This window comes from Anastrepha obliqua, chromosome 4 (assembly GCF_027943255.1).
Source record: "Anastrepha obliqua isolate idAnaObli1 chromosome 4, idAnaObli1_1.0, whole genome shotgun sequence".
NCBI lineage: Eukaryota > Metazoa > Arthropoda > Insecta > Diptera > Tephritidae > Anastrepha > Anastrepha obliqua.
Window position 1 is genome coordinate 104231177 of NC_072895.1, and position 25482 is coordinate 104256658.

Genomic DNA, 25482 nt, shown 5'->3' on the forward strand with positions numbered 1-25482 from the left:
TTCCATCACTCAAAATCATTTTTTGGTTGTTTTTTAGTTTTTCAAAACGAAAAATTGATTGGTTAATTATGCGCCACCTTGTAGAAATGAAATGGAGGGGAATTAATTGGAATGGCACGTGAAAAAAATTAAAAAAAAGAAGATATTGTGAAAAAAAATGTCGAGTGAAAGGGCTTCAAAGTTTTCAATTCACTCTATCGCCCCAGGTAAGCACAAACACATAACTTTCTTTAATGAGGCACTGTTAACAGATATCCGTATAAATTTCTGCATAGGATAAAAGAAGAACTGGGATTATTTCTGCACACTTATATACAGTAAAGCCTCCTTGGGTGGAAACTCATCGTCAGTCAGCTTTTGTCTGTCCGAGAGGTGACCACTCAAAAGAGGATAACTTCTTCCGACACATAAGATTTGGTATAGAAAAAAAACGTCCGCTCAAGGGAGATGTCCGGCTAACAGAAGTGTCTATTAGGAGAGGTTGCACTGTATTAATATAATTATCATTATTATTTGAAAATTTCCGCCAAAAGAGCGATACAGCGATACGAGCGACGAGTACAAATGAAAAAAATGTAAAGGACGCTTATGGTCGGTGAAATGGTGCAGAAATGGAATGCAGTGGAGCGCTTGGAAATGGTACATAAAAAAAATTGAAAGGAATATATGGAAGTGAAAGCAATATAATGGAACAACAGGTAAATTCTAAAATGTCACTCACTTATCAGGTGTATATGTCCTACAAGCGAACTAGCAGCATAGATACTAACCTGAACATTTTTTTTTTTAAATCAAAGCGATTGTCCCCGCCATGAAGTCTACTAAAATTGTGTGGGCTATAAAACTGCATACCGCGAAGTTTTCTAAAAATTCCAGTTGAAAATTTTTAAGACACTTTTTCGAAATTCGTTAAAATGTTTGGAATTTTCTTTAAGTTTGGAAGTTCGATTTATTTAAAAATTAAGAAATAAAATTTAGTCTGAAAATTACATATTGCAAATATTGTAAAAAGATAAGGTGACTTAATTATGTGAGCACAAGTGTACATAAAGGGTATTCCAAAAGACGCGCCGAGATGTTGATTTAAAAATTTAGATTTCTTTCAGATTTCAGTATTTTTATTCAAAATAAAACTTTTAACAATCTTATGTGAAAAATGGCATCATGTAAATGTCCACCATGAGCACGTCTAGAAGTAAAATTCGCCAAACAGTCGAGCAGTCGATTCATGATTGCCTAATTGTTGAGAATATCGACACATATCGAGGTTATTCAGCTACACTACACTGCAGCAGCAATATTCTCAACAAAACGTTTAGCTTTTGGTCTATCGGTTCTTTTTCTATCCTCGACAGAACCAACTTCTTGAAATTTTTTCACCAACCTTGGAATTGTCGACTCATTTGAATGATTATTTCCATCAAAAAACATACGAATTTCGCCATATGTTGTTTTTAAAAAACGACGATTTTCGTAAAAAGTTTCAATAATTTTATCGTTGACCCATTGAGTAAAATTGTACAACTGTCTAAATGAAAAATGTCAAAGATGACATAAAAAAGGCACCTGTCCTGGAATTATTCACTAGTGACCTTAGTGTCTCCAAAGACCACTTTTGAAAGACCCTTTATAAAAGCAAAAAAGTGCAACTCCCGCCCTAAAATATTCGCGTTATTTGCGAAAATATCTTCGGCCTAGATGGGGATGAGTATTCTCGAGCTTATTTATTTATTTATTAAATTCAGCTAAATTTTTTTTTTGTGGTAAAATACAATTCTATTGATATAGCATAATTTTATTTGTTATTATTAACATAAGAACACATTGGGTATATTAGCACATTATTAATTCTCTTATTGTTTCCTCAATCACTTTAGAGCTTCTCTTCTCTTATCTTTCGCGTTACTCGGCCAATTTGCATGCATCCCATCCTCATTCAAAACAATCATCCACTTCGGTTAGCGTACGATTGCAATACAACGAATATACACTCCAAGCACTCCATCCCTGTCGCCGCTGAATAGTCCTAGCGCATTCCACTGCCACAGTGATGTCATCCTGCAGCAAAGCGCTGCATTTGACATTGCACTCATTGAACGCATAATATTTGGTGCCATTGTCCGGCTGACACCAATAACGGCCGCTGATCTGAAATAGTCCATAGTCGCTGGAGCCATCCGCATTGCGATTGCCCACCACATGCGTGTTGTAGCGACTTTCATATTCGGCAATGCATAACCACAGCGACAGCTCCGATTTTGGCACATCCAAAATATACAATTCGCCGACGAGTTCGCAACGTTGCAGACGACGCATTTGAACGGGGGCGGGTGCGTGAACGAGTAACAGCAAAATGCAGCAAAAAATTATGGTGGTGGCGGCAGCTATAAACGGTGGCAGTGATCGTTGTGCGATTGGTGATGAGTTTTGGTATTGTCGACGGCGGCGATAGTGATGGTATTGACGTTTCATTTGCATGTCAATTTGATTGATGTATTGAAATAGGACAAGTTATTGATTGAACACGTCGAAAATTTATACGAACACGGATGTTATTAGCGCGGTGGTCACGCCGCTGGTTAATGATGTACTGAGGCGAGGCGCATCGTTATCGAATGCGTTTGGGGAAGTCGGCAGCAAAAGCAAAAGTTAAATTAAGAATTAATGTTGGCATAAAAGCAATAAAAATTATGGTTAAACCGGTTTTATGTATAGCGAAAATTCGTTGTGGAAATTACAGTGACTGTTGTTGTTGAGCGCGGCAATTACATTGTGGACGTCCTCGCGGGCTGGTATTCCCCTCAACCAACGCTGATATATCACCGCTTTATTGTTGTGTGTGCGCTTGTCTGTCTGTGGTCATTGAAGTGTTTAATAATAAATATTTTAGAATTTAAGTGGCGTGAGAATTATTTATTGTTATCGGATTTATGTGCATTCATATTTGCATTGCACCGATAAGTATTCACAGTGCGAAAATCCAATATATACTAGAGTCATTTGAAAATTGTATAATACTCAATGCGAAAAAGCGTTTAACTTTTCAACATAATTTAATGCAATTTAATTTCGACGTAGCTCTATTTTTTAATGCCCTCCATATGATACGACTTCTCGAGACTCTCAAAATGGGCGTTTGTTTCATTTATCCAAACGTATTGTGCCGAGTCACTTCACTTTGAAAACAGAAGTTTGGAAACAGAAAATAATCATAGGGTCTTAAACCCTGAGCATGCTCTTTAGGATGTATCAATTCCTAGCCTCGTTCATGCAGTTTTTCCCATTGCCACCGCGGCTTTGTACGTCGCTGCGTTGTCTTTATAGAAGAGAACTTTTTTCTAACCAAACTTTTCGCGGATTATTCAATATCATACTTAAGATTTTATCGATCATTATTTGTGTGGTCACTATTCAGAGTGATGTTTGAAGTCGCTGGTGTCTGGTGGAAACCCGACGAAATTGAGTAAAGCAGTGGTTTATCAGATAGTTTTTATCGATCGTGAGAGTTCTCATATTAATTTTCAAACTTTTGTATGGCTGCCACACGCAAGCGTTCTCTCAAAAAAAGAAAAAAATACACAGATCAGCCCGATAATAAGGATACCATCATCTGAAATATGTTTCTTTTGAAGTCAAATATTGTATTTGAGTTGGCAACTCCATTTGTTTTACTTTTCAAGGACTTATTGAACCATCCTCTTATTAAGTATATTCTTCAAAAGCATAAAAATCGTTGAGCATCTGAAAGCAAGAATGACTTATGAAAAAAGCTTACGAACTATCTGGTTCTAATTTTTTTTTTTTGTATTTTACGTGTGTTAATCAAAAGCTAGGGTATTTACTAACGGCACTATAATTAGACAGGTTTGGTCTAGAAGGAATGAGCACAGGACTAAGCCCCTCAGCAATCTAGTTGGGAATCCCATTAGTACAGTTGTCAGTATTATCACCGAGCACTGCCCAATGGAAACACATTTGAACCATATGGGAAATGACTTCTGTCGCAGCTGCAGAAACGAAGAGGAGGTGGAGATTGTTGAACACTTCCTCTACCACTGCTCCACTCTTGCCAAAACGCGATATCAATTTCTAAACTTTTACTTCTTTGGATGTCTAGCAGACTTGGTATAGGCAGCCCTTCACAGTATTTTATTGTTTGTCCAAGAGACGAAGTGGCTTCACCACGATGAGAATGAGAGGGAGAACTTGAGCTCAAACTAGTGGTATCACAATAGCCCTATAGGCCTAAGTGGGCCCCTCTCCTCCCTTCTGAGGAGAGGCAACACTTTTAACTTCCCACGACTATTGGCTTTACTTTACCGAAACGTCCCGGGTTTATATCCAGCCGAGGACTGTCACTACAGCAGCATTCCCCAAACATTCATGGGGGAATGTTTAAGATGTTTCAATAATAACAAGAACAAGAACAACTGCTACTACAACAACTAAATTCACTAACCAGCTTTCACCTCTGCAAAATATGGCGTATAATTCTGAAGAACGTGGAACGAATATTCGTACGAATTATTAAAAGCTGGATATTAAATTAAGACCATCATTTCATTAACTTGACAACTTCCATGGTGCCCAACGATTGCTGCTGTAGGTAAGTAAATATTAGTACGGCAGATTTGTAGCGTCTGAAACCCACATTTGCTGTTTATTCTCATGGTTTCTTAAATACTTATCTTCAGTAGATCAGAAATGGGTTGGCAGTTGTATAGACGAATCTAACTCAATGATCTTTTTCGAATAGAATCTCCCACTAAAAGACTACCTTTTTATATGGCTTCGAAACACGGCCTAGATGATAATGTCATCACTAGTCGTCGTTCGACCTGCCTACCACTCTTGTCTCGCAAGTCTCGTGAAGTCGCAAACCGAATTAAACGTTTTTTAATAATATAGAATTGTTCCTCTTCAATCTTCTTTAAAGATAATCACTTACACATAGTTTATTGATTTCCACTTTTGGACTCCACAAGGTGTCAAACACCTGGTTTTCTCAAAAACACCGTGTTTTAGCGAGCTATGCTAGTACTTTTCTTCGCTTGTAAGTATGTCTCATTTCATTCGCCTAGCACATGTCTGCACTTCTCAAACATCCCATGGAATGGTAAATTGAAAGCGTACAATGCGTGTACAGGGTGAACGATATGAAGTGTTGCCAACTTCACACTGTTTGTATCTGTAAAACAGCTCATGACATCTACGTCAAAATTGTTCTAATGACAGTTCAATATATTGTTTATAAGCCATCAAAAGCATTTGCGTCTCAGTTTTGTTGAATTTTTTTTTTTTCAGTGATGGAATTCAAACGTAATAGTGTGATTGCGTTATATTTGGCTGGAAAATCACACGTATCGCACTATAAAACGTTACAATGATACTGGTAGCATTGCAAAACGCTATGGAGGTGAACCAAAAAAACCGCAACAACGCCAGAAATGGTTCGGAAAGTGAAGGCTCGACTTGAACGAAATCCACGTCGAAGTAGAAGAAAAATGGCCAAAGAACTGAAAATATCGCGATATCAAGGTCAAGGCTTACAAGTTCCAAAAAGCACACGATCTTTCACCCCAGCAAAAAAAAAAAAATTCGGTGCGAAAGAGCAAAGGAGTTGTTGCGTTTGCACGAACGTGGCGAATTTCCTAACATTGTGTTTTCTGATGGAAAAAATTTCCCAATTGAGCAGTTCATAAACACTCAAAACGATCGTGTTTACTTGACCGAACGCTCATACGAGAATTTGAGCCTACGTATGGCCACTCGAAGCAATTTCCCATCGCAAGTAATGGTTTGGGCCGCAGTGACTGCTGATGGACGATCTCCAATCGTTTTTATCGAGCCTGGTGTCAAAGTGACTGCGACTTATTATCGGGAAAATGTTTTAGAAGCTGCTTTAGAGCCGTGGACACGCAAACATTTCGGTCGTAGACCATGGACGTTCCAACAGGACTCGGCACCGTCTCATAAAGCTCGTGTGAACCAAGAATGGTTCAAAAATCATGTTCCACACTTCATTTCGTCCACACAATGGCTTTCGAATTCACCAGACGCAAATCTGATGTACTATTCCATCTGGTCCATTTTGGGGAGCAAGGTGAGGACTAAAAAATATGCCAGTATGGATGCGCTGAAAAAAGCCATTATACGAGAATCGGCCTCAAGATCACATTCATGCAGCATGCAACTCATTTTTTGACCGTTTGAAGTCAAGGCAAAAGGTGGTCATATCGAGCTATGTAAAATGAATATACCTGTATGTTAAAATTGTAATCAGTTTTTAACAATTTTGTGTTTGAAATCAATAAAAACTAATTTCATATTCATACATTGCTTCATATTCATGCTTTTCTCCATAGAGTCCCATAAGCCGCAAGTTTAAATAAATTTGGGGAATGGTTAACTTGAGAAATATGTTTAGTTACAGCTGCCGCGCCATAGAATTCAAATAAATCAACGCGTAAAAACGAGGTTACACGAGCACTTCATACACCGCATCCGCTCAATCCATTATCTCATCATTCAGACTGATCACCCGTTTGTGCATGCATTTTTGATGTCTCTTTTTCAGCGTTTCTCTAATTTATGCACAAATATTTTCTACCTTTTTCGATCTGAAAATTTAATTTCTACTACCTTAATGGAATTCTCATTTCCATAAATGGTGAATGGGGTTATTGAATATGAAAAAATATCCACATAAGTCGCAATAAATCAATTTTTTGAATTACCATATAGAGAAATACGTGCAAAATAAATTTATACGCTTAGGATTCTTTGCAAAACAGAAGTGATTAAAAGTTCATTACAGACGACCAAAATATTTCGAAAACAACTCCCACAATCACCTAATTGTCAAGTGAAGCCCAACCACAACGAGTCGACAGCAATAGGTCGCCAAGCCTTTAACAATTTTTTCTTTATTATTACCTACTTTTTCACTGCAAAAGTCGGCAAAAGGCGTTGGGTGGGTATGGAAAAGTCATACAAATGTACATATTAGGCGAACGCACTCTACTGCTGCGCATTTAAATGTAGATCAGCAGTCTGTCTGCGAGTTCAATGCACGCAATGATGCGTAACATTCAATTTCGTTCATAGAAATCAAGTAACAGTTGAAATTCATTTTTTTTGTTTGTTCTTCCTTTGAGTTTTGTTAGGCGTCCCCAGTCCCCATATCGCCAATGCTTCGAAGGTGACTACAAATAAATTCTGTTTGAACGCCACAATTTATAAATAAACAAAACAAAAAACATTACCCAGAATTGTCAATATGCATGGCACCGTTTGAGCGCGCGTTACGTGTGTGTAGACATGTCGTAAGAGGAAGAAAAAAAAAGCAGAAGAAAAAAGGAGTATAAAAAGGAGATTGACACGCAAACGTAGCACTCACAAATTTATACAAATTGAAGGCTGGGGTATCAAATAGACATAAGTCAGAACATACAGTGTGCATAAAGCTTAAGTTACACAAACCACATTGTAGGAAACAAAAATAAACTAAAGAAACCCAGCAAACACTTTCTGTTGTGGACCTCGAGAGTCGGAAAATTGGTCATAGGAAATGCTCTGTGACTTTACCAGAAGATAATAGAAGAAAAGTTATGAGAAATCTTAAGGTATTTCAGTAGGTTCCCTGACAAGGCGAGTTATCATGAGAAATCTTCTATGATTTCTGGTTTCGACGATTGACAAAAAAAATAGAAATGGATAAACTTGAGACAAAGATCGTCAAAAGCTCCCCGGAAAAGTAGTGAATTTATCGCTTAGAGAATCGTAAAAAATTGTGTTCCTTTTGATAGGCTTCAGACAAAGAACTTCTAGCACTCCCTCTAGAAGAGTATGGGATTCATTACTCCGATGGTCGAAAAAAAAAGTTCTTTTTTTTTTTGACAGGCTTAAGACAAAGATCGTCAGACGTGCTCCAGAAAAGTAATATAGATGATTCATGACTTAGACAATCGGGAAAAATATTATTCCGGTCCATAAAATAATAATGTTCTGTGTTTTTTTTTTTTGTTTTTTGATAGATGTGAAACACATCGTCAAACGCTCTCTAGAAAAGTAGTGGATACATTGCTTCGCCGGTCGAAATAAAGAAATATTTGCTTTTTTTGATAGACTTGAGACAAAGATCGTTAAATACTCCCAGAAAAATAGTAAATACAAGGCTTTGAGAATCGAAATATATATATATTTATATATTTTTTATAGGCCTGAGACAAAGAACTGCTAGCACTCTCTAAGCAGAGTACGGGTTTTATTATTTCCACAGTCGAACAAAAATGTTTTTGTTTTGTTTTTGGGAGTTTTGGGATAAATTTGTCAAATGGTCTCCAGAAAACTAGTGGATTGATGGTTTCGGCGATCGAAAAAAATTATATTGCCGTCAAAAAAAAAAAATTCTCCATTGTTTTTTTTGTTTTTTTTTTTTGCTTAGACTTGAGAGGAAAATTTTGTCAAACTCTCGTCCAGAAGAGTAGTGGATTCATTGCATTGCATTGCAGTCACGGAGCGTCGCTTTGAGAAATGATCTTCCACCATCCAAATGCCGACTGGGAACAATTATGAAAAAAAATATATACATATACAATATTTAGCTATACAAGAAGAGAAATCAATGTCTGTGAAGCAGAAAAAGTAAAATGAAGGAGAAGTACTTGGTTGAATGGTTTGGTTTACTTCTATTTGTATACTTTGTGCATTTCTATTTGTTGAGGACCACCACTTTGGTAGTTTACAGGAGCACAAATAATATGCCAGCATCACATACAAATGGGTAATGAGGTGTTAAGAGATTTGACGCTTGGCATAAATCCTTATACATATGCATGTATAATCGCCCAAAAGTATTCTAAACAATAAACCATTCAAGCAAATGTGAAAGAACACTTGTTTACATTGGACGCTTTTGGCCATTGCAAGGAACGGGCTTTTGCCTCCAGCACCCAACCGTTATGTGTGCATACATGGGCATATGTACTCATCAATCTAATTGCCAACATAAATTGGTAGCAAACCGACAAATTGGTCAAACAGCAGGCGATGCATCTGTTGGTCCGGCCAAAGTTTTGCTTTATTTCGTTTTTTTTCTTTTCTTTTTTTAATTTTTTTACATTATTTTTTACTTTTGTTTACCAAATTTCTGGCAAAGTACACATGTCTTTGTTGTTTTTGTTAGTGCAACATATTTCTTTGTAATCACATTCGTTGGGCGTTAAGTGATGTTCAAAGAAATTTATTGCCGCATCGATTACTTGGGATTTTACAACTGAGCAAGGGAGCTAGTGACCCAATAAATTCTATAAAATGTAGATAAAAAAGTATTTGAGTTGCACACGATTACTTCACTTCTTTATTGTGATTAAGGAAAGTGAATGCATCATAGAGCAAAATAATTGATTGAACTAATTACACATCAAAGGGTAAGGTAATGGATTAAAGAGTAAGATAATGGATTAAAGTGCTAAGAGTTTCGATTCGAATGCGCTTGGAAATATTGTTTTTTTTTCGGATTACATAACCAAAAGGAATTTATAAAATTCTAAAGTTCTTTTTGTATGCCAAGAAATAAGGAGACTACTCAAAGGAATGCCCTACATTGCAACCTGCATTTGCTTTCAAAAAACGCATACTCGCATTAGTTGCGCAATTAAGTTTCCGGGCCCTTATTAGGAGTTGCATTCAATTTTCGAGCTTCGCTGGTTATCGTTTGATTGAATTATAAATTCACATTATGAGAAATGCAACCCTGTGGAAATTTTTGTAGAGCACCAAATTTTCTGCTGAACAGAATTTTGCTTTCGATGCTGTAGCGAAGAGCGCGTATTTATTTAAAATTTTTTTATTAATTAATGCAGGTCTGAAGTTGCAAGTACCAAATAACAGCTAGAAAAGCGCGAGTCGCAAATGCAAAAAAATTATTTAATTTGCAAAACAAATATGTTTTAAGGTTCAGTCGGCAAAAAAATGTGAACGAATTTGCGCAGGCACTCAATTGCTTAGGACTGCCTATAGGAGCGACAAGAAAGTGGATTGAGGTGAATTATAGTGGCTTTTGATTTCCGCCCAGGGCTGCCACTCCAGCAGTACTTCCCGTACATGGATGTTTTGCTGCTACAACAACAACAACGTGAGCATAGACCAAGCATATTTTCGTTGCCAATACTCGCAGAATAGCAATGTTGTGACTAGCTTCAAATATTTTGAATAGATTTGGCTCAGGTGCATTACTGCAGCAACATTTCTATAGTAGATAGCAGCTCTACAAACACTTCTTTAGATAGCGCAGAAGTTTTTTGTAAGAAAGCTATAAGGAATCTTCCATAATGCTATGTGTACCAATATATTTTAAAAAGGCTGCACTTGCTCGGTATAAAACATTTCCAAGGGATTGGAAGTGTACTTCAACCGTTTTCTACTTCTAACCAGTTCCACTAAACTCTCATTGCCATCATCATCGAACCCCACAACTCCGTCATACTAACTTTTACCAACTTTTTAACAACTCTTTCTTTCTTTTTCTTTAATATAAATTTGTGGTGTCAGCCGGCAGAAATAATCTATTAATGATTCACCGAAGCAAGCGAAATTCTCAGTGACCAAATGAGAATTCGTTCGATCAGCTCTCAGTCGAAGATTGAACGCCGTTCATAATAAGGGCCATAGTTGTTGCTGTGACTCTTATTGCTGATTATATAAGCAAGTTATCGGGGTTTGACAGCGGTGACCTCGACTTCGCTGATAAAGAGCGCTCTGGAAGACCAAAATTATAATATTGAGGACGCCCAACTGCAATCGTTACTGGACGGAAACGTTACACAAACTCAAGAACAGCTTATAGAGGCATTAAGTGAGCCGTTTTCTTTGAAAGTGGTGTAAGTCGACTTTGACAAAAAATTGGTTAATGATAAAAATTAATACAATTTACTATCAACTTTTTATTTATAAACTTTTTCCAAAAAAATCTGTTAAAATTTTCATTGTTTTATCATTAACTAATTTTTTGTCAAAATGGACTTACACCACTTTCAAAGAAACCGGATCACTTTTTTACTTTTTGCTGACTTCGAAAGTGGTGTAGGTCCTTTTAAAGACATTAAAAGTATAAATTATTGTTAATCACATCTAAAAAATGATTACATTATAAATTTAAATCAATTTCATATTTAAAAAACATAAAATCAGTGCTTTAACATATTCCAATATTTTTCAAACCATTCAAATGCAAACCCTTAAATATAAAATGGACTTACACCACTTTCAAAGAAAACGGCTAAAATGTATTTTTTTATGTTTTTTAAAGTTTCCGAGTTTTATAAGTAAGTTTTTATGAATAAAATTAGTTTTTAAAGATGATTTTTTCCAAAAAATTACATCAGATAAAATAAGAATATATTAGAAATCTGCATAAAAATGTTTAAAAATTTAATTTTAAAACACAAAATTAAAAAAAATGCAATTTTTAATGCTATTTTTTTTTTTTCTTTTTGAAAGATAGATTTAAGAAAACTTGAATAACTCAGCCGAATCTTGTCTTATTTAGACATACGGTGGCGTTAATCGGGATTAATGACTTACTTGGGAATTATCTCAGGAATTCAGTGCAACTAATCGGATTTACAACTAGACTTAATTTTCATAATTTAATCGGATTAGGGGAATTCTCGATGTGAATGAAAAATAATAAAACTTTTCAGAGAAGAACAAGAAATAGTGGCTGCAATGCAAGTTTGCACTCACACGTTCAAAATTACATTAATTGTTTTAATGTTTCCGAGCAATTTAAAAAATAGAAATTTAAGATTTTTTAAATAAGTTATTATTTCCTAGTATTAGGCGGCTAATACCCGTATTTGTTGCCTGTGATCCATCTTTTACTGACAAAACTATCCAATTTGCAAATCAGCCGTTCCCTAATCTGCGTAACAACCGTCTGTCACACTACAATTTTAATGAGAATTAATTGCGCCGGTAATCCCGATTAACGCCGAAGTCTGTGTAGACCATACGGTTTCTTTGGAAACATATTTTTCACGATTTATCGGTCCAACTTAGGTAAATCTTAATATTTTCTCGAATTATTTTAGTAGAAGTCTTAAAATATAATAAATTTTTATGAAAAAATTGCTTAATACTTAACAAAGAGCTTAACCACTCAAGAGGTAATTTTCAATTATTTAAATGAAAGTATTTTATATTTCAATATTATATATATTTTTTTTGTGATACTCAAGAAGTATTAATTTAATTTGTCACTTAATCGTCAATTATGCAGCTCTGTCAAGTTTTTATTATAACCTCAAAAGCCATCACTCGATCTGAGATTTATTAACTTTACAAGTAGTACACACGCTTGCTTTACGATAATACTATGTAATTTATTCACTAATTTGCCCTTTCACCGCTCGAGTAGTGAATATTGCTTTAATAAGTTAACAAAAGCAGAGTGTATGCAGTTTTTATGATTCTCGCTAGGTGCCGAAGCCACGGAGTGTCGGATGATGTTTAGCCCGTGTTTGAGTATTACGTACCTATTGTTGGTGGGAGATTTGAATATCAGCATAATGTTTATTTGCACAGCGCGTCGTTAACTCCCTTTTCATTTGCAAATAATTATTGCTCACTTCAACATGGAACGCTGATAATGTACAGTAACTTTGAGGTCAAGACAATTTAGAACACTACCGCATATTGGAATGTTGTTCGCTGGATTTTTGTACGCAGATAAAAAAGGGTGTAGTCGATTAATAAAGATAGCAATAGCATGTAAATAACTACGATATAAACAAATACAAGATGGCGCAAAATTAATCACCCTATCGGATTATTTTATTTAACTAAGTTATTCAAAAACAAAATTGGATGATTAATTTTGTGCCACCTTAACAACCTAGTTGTAAAATGCATATGAACAATTTGGAAGCAGAAAATCCAAGAAAGTCTATCACGTGGATTCTTTCCCTGTTGAGCATTCAAAGCGTGTTCATTTTCAAGGCATCATCTCCCGCCATCTACCGAGATCAGCCTCCTTAATCAGAATCCTAAATACAACATATAAGATTGTATTGAGCTTATCGTGTGAGAAACTGGTTTAGATCTACAAATGGTTTCTTCCAGCAACTGAGGCATCTACAGTGTTTTAAGATTTTTCCTATGGCAGAAATGTACTCGAAAAAGTTGGCCATTGCCGTCCTAGGAGTGAACTATATTAAAAACATGTATAACAAATGAGAGGCCGTACACCCAAAAATAATCCCGGCGCCGAAATCACGTTACCAATGACATATATGAACTTTGAGCAGAGTAGCCTTCTATTTTATTTCTGTATTCCCTGATATTTACTTTTAGAAGAACTAAAGAAATACTAATATATAAAAAAATTCTCTGCACATATCATCGCTCTTAGTCGGAGCATAGGCCGTTTGTTTCATATGTATGTATATCGTTCGTAGGTCCATTATACAGAACAGAAGGCTGGACAACAATAGCATCCGCTGGTGCGACGATAGACCGCTTGGCGACGATAGACCAGTGGCCTCCAGTTGAGAGGTCTCAAACTCTTCACTGATTTGTTTTGTATCGGATTTTTAAATAGGAAAATAACGATTATTATTTAAATACAAAGACTCGATTACATTTTATACGATTTGACAATGGCAAAAAGCCACAGGTCACCGTATCACTGAAGTGTGTTCCAAGCACAGGTAGCCGCAATCAAAGAAACCAATCGCCTGCTTACTTGTGTAACAACTGCCACGGAAATGAATATCTACTCCGACAGTCAAGCGGCCATTAGGACTTTGAACTAGATGACAATGGGCGCGAAACAGGACGAGGCGTGTCTGACTTCACTTTCGATCGCATCCGAATTCTTTGTCACTCGTCTAGGTACCACAGTCCTAGTGGTATTGCAGGAAACTACGGAGCAGATGAGCTGAGATCTCCTTGACTATCTGTGGTCTACTCCCGGAAAAATGGGTTTCGCTTCAACTCAAAGACGCTAGGAAAGTACAGCAACTTCCAAGATCATGAGACTCTCTGGACACGTGTGCATCGCAGGCGCTCAAAGAATCTTCAAAGCCACAGCTCTCGAATTTCGGGAGCCATTAGCGCTCAAAGGTGCTCGTTAGTCGGTCAAGGAGAAACATCTCTAGGTAGTTGCTTCGATCACAGGTCGACTTGCTCAAAGATTGAACGTATGTACCTCATTTCGACTATTGCAGAAGCTGCAAAAATGAGAATGTCAGACATCTTCTCTGTCACTGCCTTGCGTCGCATGCCACTAGATTGAGGTACTTTGGCTCATCGTTCTTGAATGATACTGATGACCTTGGGGATATAATTGTCAGCCAGATCAATGGGCTTGCACTTAGAACAAAATTATTTAACGAGGAGTAGTATCCTAATGTGGTATCACAATGAGTCGGCAATAGCCTAAGTGAGTTGGTTTAAAGACCAACTGTCACTTCTACCTACCTACTCACTTACAGGACCTACATATGTATGCTGTGAAACTCGACATAACTTCTGAGTCCATTGTGCGTCAGTTCTACGGAGAATGAAGTGAAATCATCTCAGCACCTTCTCCTTAGTTATACTGCTTTCGCGGGTCTAAAATTTTGACACCTTAGCTCTCACTTCTTTGATACGCCATTTTCTTTTTCTTTGATACATCATTTTAAAGTACACAATGACACACCCTTTTAAAATATTAACCCAAGTATTTAAATGCAAATTTACATTTGCAAATCTCTCGCTTTATCAGCTTAAATAAACTCAAACTCTGGGGCACTTTCAATTGAATACTCGTAATAAATACAACAATAATACAGCGATAAAGAAAGGCAGCCGGGCATATATGGATATTTGAGATAAATTTATATGCTTCATTTCAATGCACTTTTGAAGCGAAATAACTACAAAATAAAGAGATAAATGTTACAGAAGTGAAGGAAAGCGTAATCGGTCGATAAATGTGCATATATTTATAATATGTCTACGTAGGCGTAAGTATGTGTGTGTATGTGAATAGCGATCGTGCTGTTTTCCTAAATAGAGATTCTAGTGTTGCATGGAACTAATAACACACTGAAGCAGAGATACAACAATTGAAGCGGGGTGACGAAAGTCCAAGAAAAGAGGATGCAGTAAGTTCTTCTTTTCTTTTAACTAAGTGAAAATGTACATAGTTTACATAATTTTTATGGCTTCTCAAAAGAAAGATTAGTTTAACCAGAAAAATTAACAATCAATAAACTTGTTATAATTCAATAGAAGATACAGTGGAAGTGGGAAGAGGAAACGGAAATAGTATGTACACTTACATAAATACGCATGTTTGCGGGTGTATTACATTAAATGAGCTATATATGTGTGTATGTGCATCAAAGTACTTAGGTATGTGCATTAAAACAAGCGCACGTGGTGCGTAGCACGCGCATTATACCAAGAAGTATCTACTTTTGTGGTTTATGTCAAATGCACTTACGGACAAAATAATAGAAACGCGATATTTAGAACAGTTTTAACTACTTTTCTTTGGTTGCATAAATTTTCATAATTTTTTTTTATAAAAATATAGCTCATTCCACAACAAATATCATATAAATCAAAGGGGGAAATTGCGCTACATCGTCAGGAAAGAATTTTATCAAAAATGAGCGAGAATTTTGAGAAAGTTTGCACTTTATTATATTCAAATTTAATGGGCTATTAAACTGCGTACCAACAACTTTTTTTATCGAATTAAAAAAAATTGGAAATTAAGATGAAAATTTGTCACATTTTTATAAATCTTGTACAAAGTTTCTATTATTCAATTAGCGATACTATTATTTTGTCCATAAGCATGTGTATGTATGCAGATAACTGTTGTGGGCATGTAGGGCACAGCACAGTTGAACTTACTATGCAACAAACGATCCAGAGGCATATTTATATGAATGCTTGTAGTCAGCAGTTCTCTGTTGTTTATGCAGACGGAATGACGTGCAATCCAATAGGAAATATTAATAAAACCCTTTTTATTAAAAAAAAATAAAAACCAAATAAAGAAGAATAAATAAACGAACGGACGCGACAGTTTTGGCGTACCGAAAAGCTAAAATTAACTGTATTTCAATAGTTTACTTTGCACTTGCAGGCGGCATGAGACGAATTTTAGTGCACTTTTGTCTTTTTTCTTTCGTCCCTTTTTGTCGCAATACGTCCAATTAAAGTTTAAAATTTGGCATGTACCAAAAGCATTAGTGTGCGTATACGATTTATAATTTCCTCATGATGCATTCAGTATGACTCAAATCGGGTTTGATCCAGTTATTATTGTATTTACGTAAGTTACAATGATTTGTTAATATGTCATGTCTGTTTAAGGACAAGACGGGCCTAAGTGATATGAATATATTTATAATTGATGCATTAATCATTTGTTAGGTGTGGTAGTTTCCCTGCGTCTTGATATTAATCTACAAATGGAGGAACCTACAGTTTTATGCCGCCCCCGAATGTCAGTTCTTATGAGATGCTTTCTTCATAGCAGAAATGCACTCAGAGGATTGTCATTTTATAAAAAATAGTATAAATAGTTGTTTTGAACATTTGTGAAAACAAATTAAAAAATATCGATATGCAAACATTTTATACCAAATTTTCGGAAAAGCGCATTCTACCCATAGGAATTCAATCACAAACTTGAAAGGCCAAGGTAATATTAGATTAAAGAAAAAAAAAATTTTTTAATTAAAAAATATTTAAGGGAAAATTTTGAAAAAAAAAATTTTAATTTTGAAAAAAAAAAAACTTTTTTAATTTTGAAAAAAAAAATATTTTAAAAATAGAATATATTGAAAAATTGATTTTTTGATTTTTTAAATAAAAAACAAAAACAATTAAAAAAAAAACTTTAAATATTAAAAACGAAAAATTTTTAAATATTAAAAACAAAACAAATTAAAAATAAAAAAATACAATAATAAAAATAAAAATCAATGAAATAAAGTTTTCAGTAAGAGCGCTTTTTTTTTGAATAAAACGCAAACGGTTTGACTTTGTGGCGATCGTTCTCGTCAACGAAAAAATATGGGCAATTACGCCGCCGGCATGTAAACCGCACCAAACAGTGATTTTTTCGGGATGCAACGGTGCCTCATGAATCACGTGTGGATTGCTTTCTGCCCAGTAACGCATATTTTGCTTGTTGACAAAGCCATTGAGCCAAAAGTGAGCTTCATCACTGAAGATGATTTTTCGACTTTAAACTTTCTTAACAGAGCACGCATTTTTATAATAAAATTCAATGATTTGGAAGCGTTGCTCAAGTGTGTAGCGTTCCATGATGAAATGTATACTAATGAAGTTTACAAATGACAAGCGAAAAATAAAAAATATTGCGTCGTTCGCCCTCCCTATCGGAAAAAAGTTGAAGCGCACCTATTGAAAAACGCTATACATTTAAATTAAAAAAAAAAATAATAATAAACCAAATGTAAATAAAATAAAAAACTAACACAAAATAAAATAAAAACAAATAAAAAAACTTAAATAAAAACAATAAATAAGAAAAACTTTAAATAATTAAAAAAAAATTAATAAAAAAAAATTTAGATAAAAAAAATTCATTAAAAAATTTTATTTTATAGAAAACCAAAAAATTAATTTAACAAAAAAAAAATTTAAATAAAAAAATATAAACAAAATCGTTAATACAAAAATCAAAAATGTGTTGCATTCAAATTAGACATTGAAGCAGTCACTCACAAACCCACTCGACAGACAGCAGAAGTTGCGTTATAAAAAATACTGACTGTTCTAAACGAGCTTATAAACAGTTTTTCAATAGAGACATACCAACTTAGTTTTTAAATAAAGTACAAAGCAATAAATTGAGGTATCGAGAGCTAATATTTATTCCAGAGTAGTAGAAGTAAAACGTGTTAAATTTATGTAGCGCTCATATGACCACTGCGAAAAATTTTGTAGCGATCGATTTTTTGAGATCAGTAAGCCCCGTTTTTGATGATATTTTTTCAAAATAATTCTCAATTATCATCGTTTTTAATCATTTTCAAACGTTGCTCATTCGTGTGAGGTTCATTCAAAACATATCTAGAAAGACTTTTTGCTATTGCGACATCATAAAAAGTGATTTAAGGCATTATTTGTAAATAAATACAAAATTATGATGCCACCATTGAAACCCCGTTACTTCCTTACTTGTGTTTTATGTAATTTTTTTAGTTTTTCAATTGCTTTATTTTGTTCACTCAGATATGGAAAAATCAAAAATAAAAATTAAGTACATAATTGTGAATTTCCTCTAATTTTTATTGCATCGCAGAACTAGCGAAGGAACACATGCATTTTATTGATGTTAAAAATTCTGCGGAAATGGCCATAAACAAGTTAGTACATAAAAAATTTATTAGCAAAGAGTGCTGAACTATGCTTACCAAAAAGCGCCAAAAGAGTAGCGTTTCTGCGGTGTAGAATGACTGGTGTTGTTCAACGAAGTGCTACGGAATATGCCCGACATTTTTGGTGGTTTTATGTTTAATCTTTGTTTGTTTTTTTTTTTGGTCGTTTGATTTTATGCTATTTTCTAATTTTGGATGTATATCTTTGGTTTCGTTACTTGCGTAGTTTGTTCTTTTACTGCTACTACAATTTGGCACTTTACATTTATGGTTGGCACTACTTTAGTGAAAATGTTGTAATTTTTTTTTTTTTTTTTTTCTTTTGTTTGATTTATTTTTATCCTAAGTATGGCAACCAAATTTCTTTTGGACTTGACTTTATCAGCGTTTTATTTATTTTCAGACTTTTCCGATTTCAATTTGACTAATTGCATTGAGGGTCTTATTCACGTTATCGATGTCAGTTTCTGGTTAAACTGATAAGCGCGCGCTAAGTAAACAAATAGCAACGCTGACAAACCCTTTTTCACTGGTTAGCGGTAATATTTATAAATAAATGCGTGCATTTACTTATTTTTTCTTTTCTCGTTTTGCTGGTGACTCGTCGTAAATCATAAATGTTTCATATACACACACAGATACTTTTACATTTTTTTTTTACACATCAAAAGCGGCTCAAGGCACAGAAGTTAGCAAAAATAAAAATTCCAAAAAAACATTCACTTCAAATCAGCTTCCACAACGAATGAGGCCACCAAAAGTTCCGAATTTTGAATTGCCGCCAAAACTAATTTAGCCCTTCTTTTAAAAAAAAAAACAAAAAAAATAGCAACAACTGAAAAAAAGAGGGGACTTCTTAAACGTTTGTGGCAATACGTGTTTTTAGTAATTTTTTAATTTTTCTTATTTGTTTTTTTGCTTCACTTTCACGTTTTTAGTTCTAAAATAACTAAAGTAGCGCCAGCGTGTCAACCCAGCGACCAGCAGCAGTCGCGTACGAGTATGTCTCAGACGGTACACGCGCGCGCCTCTAGCAATGAGTCACTTACAGCTCGATCTCGCCTAGCTGCAAATCCGTGCGAAATTGCCTGCTGTTGCATGCATCAACAATATTTCATAGTCTTTCTTTTTTCGTTTATACATACTATATACGTCGTATGTATGTATTGTAGATATTTATTTTTGGTCACAATTTTGTTCTACTGCTGCTGCGAGATTCACCTGTGTCGGAAATTGGGGAAAGGGTAAGAAAGTTGTGCAGTTGTTAATGGATATGTTTTGCGAAAAAAAAACTTCAAAAACAAAATCAACAAAAAATTAAAACTCGTAGAGAACTGTATAAAAATACGCTTGCGAACATTTGTGTACGAGGAAATTAATGTAAGCATTTCGAAATGGTCCATATGCCACATTACGTTTTTGCGGTCAGAGGGACAGCTGGCCAAAGTTAAGCAAAGATAAACAAAATACACAAAATAAGGCAACATATAGAGATAAAAAAACTTATTTTCTACAAACTTCAATTTTATTTCTCATACACATAATTAGCTCACGCCATGTTAAGTTGAGTGAGGTTAGGTTTTAGTGCTGCCCATTCTATGATCAAAAAGAGGGGCACTGCTCTTAAACCCAAAAGACCTGCCCCCTTGACCAAAAAGCTGCCGGAACAACTGGCAGATGACACTCTAAGTCAGCTGATTGGAGTTCTGTTTTTTTTTGTGGTAGGTTGCTACATCTCTGATTAACATTTCTACTAATTCCTGCTTGACATTTGTAAAAGTTACGTTGCCTTGAGTAAATCTACATCTGTACCTGTTTTCGATTAAGTTTTTAAACGGATTTGAACCGGATTTGAATTTGCAACAGCGAGTTTGTATTAAATTTTGCATTAAAAATGGACTTTACCATGCGAAAACCTTAGAAATGTTCAGAAACAAGAGTATTGGTAATGAAAAAAAAAACAGCCATTTACGAGTGACATGAACGCTTCAGAAGTGATCGTGACCCCATCGAAGATGACGTAAAGGCAGACCATCGACATCGAAAATTGATGAAAACATCAATAAAAGGAAAGAAAAGTTGATTAATAATCGCAAGTTAACCATCCTAGAGCTGGGAGAGGACTTGAACATTGCGTATGGGTCCGTTCAGGTCATTGTGTGGGTTTGCACAGCGTTGCTGCAAAGTTGGTACCAAAGAACCTGACCTGCAATCCAGACATCAGGCGAGTGAGTGGAGAGCTGCGAATGAGCCAACATCAAAACAAAACACGTCGTTTTCATTCAAAAAAGAAAGCGATGCTGACGAATACCATCCATCCGCCATAGAATTCACTTGATATGGCTCCCTACGATAGTCTCACTTTTGAGGATTAAACTTGTAGTTTTAATGTTCTGAATATATTGCCGGAACTTTTTGATGAAGGTGGTATTGTGATACCATGAGACTAATTTCGCACCAAACCAATTTTTTTTTTTCATAATGAAACGCAACAATTTGGGGATATCTGCTAACTCATATCCGCTAGACATTCAAAGTGTTGATAAAAGAAGAGAGACCTTCTACCAGATGTAGCAAACCAAATAGAGACTGAATCACCAATCCCTCGTACAGACCCAAGCTATAGAATAGAGGCCAATTAACCTGGGCAACTAGAGAATTACACGAGAGGGCAGACGAGTTAGCAAGAAAATGTACTCCGGTAGCACTTTCACCGACCTGGAACAAATGAAGCATGCTGCTCGCTTCCTGCAAAGAATTAGAGGAATCTTCCGGCTAAGCTATCTACAGTATTTTTGTGTTGCAACTTCTTTCTGTATTAGGTAGGTAGGGTGGTTGTCGTAAGACACACTTAGACCTTCGGCAGGTCCATTGTGATGCCACTGGAGCTTATCTTTACTCTACGTGTTCCTTTTCAAACCATCCGGTTGCTTTAATAAACGAGCAGAGCTTCTGACTGTTTCCCCTTCTTCTGTATTAAGACAGCTTCTACAGAAATCGAAGTAAGGGAGTCCTAACCTTCTAGCGTGGCTGCCTATTAAACAATGACCAGTTAAAACACCTATCATTTTTCTTATAGATTCTCTGTTGAATCTTAGCAAGATCTTCGATCGACCGCCATTCCAGTTCGGCCATGTCTGTCTGCTTAGTTCGCGTGTTGTGAGGTTTTGCCAGATTGTATTTACCTTTTTGATGGTTTCCCTGTCAATAAGTAATTTACAAGTGGCTATGGGCATGGGTATCTGCGCCTTATCTGGTTCGAGATCGAGCGTTGTACCGGTTCTTGCAAGTTCATCCGCCTTACAGTTTCCTGCGATGTTCCTGTGGCCTGATACCCAGATAAGGTGCACCTTGTATCACTTAGATACGTCATCTAGTAGTTTAAAACATTCTAGAACTGTTTTTGACGAGTGCGTTCTTGATTCCAGCGCTTTTATTGCTGCTTGACTGTCCGAGTAAATGAAGACTTCATTTGCGGATAATACTCTCGTTTTTATTTCTTTAAGTCCCTCTTTTATGGCAGTGACTTCCGCCTGAAATACACTGCAATGACCAGGTAAGCGAAATGATTGGCATACTCCGAGTTTGTCGGAGTAGACCCCTCCACCTACTTGGTTGTCCAGTTTTGAGCCATCTGTGTAGATGTTTAAGTCATTTATCTTAACAATGAGCCCGTTATCCCATTCCTCTTTGGAAGGAAATACTGTGACAAAGGATTTATTAAAATTGATGTCCTTGGTCCTACAGAAATCCGTTGTGCTAGGAATGCAGGGGAATTGTTCTAAAATTGAGGAGTGTCCTCTTTGGTAAGTTCTGAGTAGGCCGATTTCTCTTAGTCTGAGAGTTGCTTTGGCAGCTGTTTGCTTACCGTACTGCTCTATTGGTAAAATGTTAAGCATAATATTTAGTGCATCTGTGGGTGTGGTTCTGAGGGTCCCGCAGATGCAAAGACTGGCCATTCTTTGTACGTGTGCCATGGTTCTTTTGATGTACAATTTATCTAAAGCTGGCAACCATACTAATATCTGTATTAGAAAGTTAAAAAAAAACAAAATCTCAATGTATTAACTCCGGCTACGTCATTTACAGTATTTTTGTATCAGATTCTATTTGATGGGAATAAAATCCATAAACTACAAGATATAATATTTTGTTTTCCTTAAATTTTAACTTTTCAACTTCTTTCGAGATTTTTAATATTCTTCTATTTCAAAAACTGTTACGGCATGAGACTTTTAAAAGTTCAATATTTTAAGGTTTCAACTTTGTTTTCGACATACAGTTCGGATCTCTTTTCCTAGGCCATATACGGCAATCGAATAATAGTTGGCGTGCGGCGTCCAGTTGAAAAACTACTGAACTCATATGGCTTGAAGATAATTTTAAGAAAACATCCGATCTATTTACCGAAGGTCACACTTATCGCCATTCTTACTGGTCATTGGTTTATCAGCAAACACGCCAGAAAGCTGGGTATAACTAGCAATAATTACTGCAGCAGCTGGTGTTAGAAAGTATAAGTAAAATGAACTGGAGATAGTTCAGTATCTTCTATGCAGGTGTGCCCAGCTTTATTTAAGGTACTGAGAACCACACTGGGACCGTTTGAATACATTTTTCTACAGCATTTGCCCAACCAAAGTCTCCACAACACTCTTAACTTTATCAACTGAATTTTTTTTTTACTACACCCATCTGTACACTTAGTTGCAACTTTTCTTCAACGTTTCGTCCCTTTGCCAGCATCTTGGCTTAATTTAGGTTAAGGGGGGAAGCTGGTCTAGAATTTTGAAAAAAATCGAAAAATTTTTTTTTGTCTTAAAAGGTGCTTTAGGGTCTTAGAAATAATATACCAAATGAGGGATGCCAGCAAAAATGTCTAAATGCCCAAATTTTTCATTCGACGGCAGTGCCTCGCAGGTGTGATTTTACAATACTTACAACTTTAAACGCATTTTTCTCGAAATCACTTTTTTTAAACTGGCCGAAGACATAACTCGAACAAATCTTTACCGATTCCTACGAAATTTTGACAATACATTCGAAATACCTTTCTCCGGAGACGTACGTAGGATTTTTTATTTATATTACATAGTTTTTTTTTTAATCAACAATTTTATGTCGTTTTTTATAGTGAAAATTGTAACTTTTTGTTCAAACGTGCACCATTTCGCGAAAAAACAAAATATCGAAAAAATCCTACGTACGTCTCTTTCTGTTGTTATATAGAAACTAAAAAAATTTTATTTTTTGATCCAGAACAAAAATTAAGGAGTTTACGTCTTCGGCAATGGACCCACTAGAAAAAAAGGCGCCTTAGGAGAACTGCTGGACAGCGGCCATTTTGAAATTAATTCAGACGAAAAATTTTGTATTTGTACCATGAAAGCTATATTATTAAACCTATTTCACAGATTTTCGATTGATTCCTTTGTTGAGTCAAAATAAATTCATAAAATATGCCCATTTTTTGCGCTCTAGACCAGCTTCCCCCCTTAAGTCTGATCTTATCGTTTCCCCGACAGTCGATTTTGACGTTACTTTAGGAGGTGTAAGATATTTCAAGTTTTTTTCGCATGTTTTTATTTTATTTTTTTCAAATGATTGCATAAATCTCAAGAATATTGTGTCGAAATTTCAAGTCGGATCAAATTTAAGGAAGTTATGAGTAATTGAGCATCCGCTGCTCCAGACCGACTTTCTATGCATCTGCTCGACTGTAAAACTTTTTTCTGAAACTTGTCATTTTTGAAGTCCGTGAAGTCCGCCTTAATTCAAAGTCGCCATAACTGGACCAATGGAAAAAATTTTGCCAGTACTTCTTCACAATATTCAACAGCATTCAATGGCACTTTTTTTGGTATTTTTTTAATAATTCTTAATTTTACAGTAACAAATTAGCCTTTTTTCTGGCGAAAATCGTTGTTTTGTTTTGCTGCCAAGTGTTACGAAAAATTTAAAAATCAAAAACCCCCCAAGGAATGCCTGCCTGTTTTCGCCGAATTAATCTTGCCCATCCCGCTCCTTAACGACTCGTATTTATATCCAGCCAAGGAATGTCACTTTAGCTGCATTCCGCAAAAATTTATAGGATATATTTTATGCTGAGAAATAATTCGATTTAAAGTTTTATTCCTGTAAAGAAATATTTTCAGGCGTAGAGATGTGTCAATAATAAAAAATCGTCAAGATTCCTTAATCGCAGTTAAAATTGTAATAATAAGAGACGATTACTATAAACGGTTTCAGCACTACTAGCAAAGCAATAATAGAATTTAATTGCCAAGCCTTAAACCGTCCGAATACTTACATAAAAACGTAAGTAATCCCTGAACGTGGCCAGAGCAAATATACTGACACCATTTAAAAGCACAATTTTACATGAATTGCAACATGTGTTTGCAAATAAAAAACTATTCTAGACTAAAAATGACAGCCACAAAAATCCAAATAATGGGCACTCACATTTTACTGTACACCGCCCGTCAAGCACGGAGGCGCTGTCTGCGGCACAAACAAACATTGCGTACGCACTTAATATCCGAGTAATCGTACAGTGGTACTTGCCAAATATATGCGTGTGGTATGCAGCTTGTATACATATATTAATGTGCATACAACATAAACGAAAACACAAACTTTTTGAGCACAAATTTTATATTTAGAAATTAGCAAACTTATGTTTATGCACGAATTTGCGCTAAAAAATCTAAATATTGCAACATTCGAAAAAAAAACACAACGGCCAACCAACCCGTGAATGCAAAAGTGTGAAAATTAATGCAACTCAATTGTGAAATACTAAGCAAAAGAAATGTCGACCAGCTAATTAAAGACTTTTTGTTTTGACAACTCGTCCATAGCTATGGTTACGGCGTGAAAGGGCTAAATGGCGCTGCGCACAGGTATGTGGCATATTGATTCTGGTATAAATATGTGCTGTTAACAAAATTATTGGGCACATGCAACAAGTTGACGAGAAGCAGATAGCTGCAATAGCAACAATAGACACAATAAGAGCAAACGCCAAGCCAAGCAGCATCAAAACCAAGCATTTTAAAGC

At 35.6% G+C, this 25482-nt stretch overlaps 2 protein-coding genes across 6 annotated transcripts in view; both read right to left on the bottom strand.

Annotated features, from left to right (window-relative positions):
- Window positions 1–25482, bottom strand: part of LOC129246427 (centrosomin) — a 72841-nt gene that overhangs the window by 26646 nt on the left and 20713 nt on the right. The window contains exon 1 of one of the 5 annotated variants that reach the window (XM_054885248.1): window positions 18456–19202. The exons of the other annotated variants lie outside the window; for them this stretch is intronic. Within the exon in view, the coding sequence (XP_054741223.1) occupies window positions 18456–18538 (83 nt within the window). The 5' untranslated portion in view covers window positions 18539–19202. Of the gene's footprint in view, window positions 1–18455; window positions 19203–25482 lie in introns of those variants that run through there. 5 annotated transcript variants of the gene reach the window in all.
- LOC129246428 (lysozyme 1) lies at window positions 1834–2564 on the bottom strand. Its single transcript, XM_054885252.1, has one exon. The coding sequence runs from the start codon at window positions 2476–2478 to the stop codon at window positions 1933–1935; it is 546 nt and encodes a 181-aa protein (XP_054741227.1). The 5' UTR covers window positions 2479–2564; the 3' UTR covers window positions 1834–1932.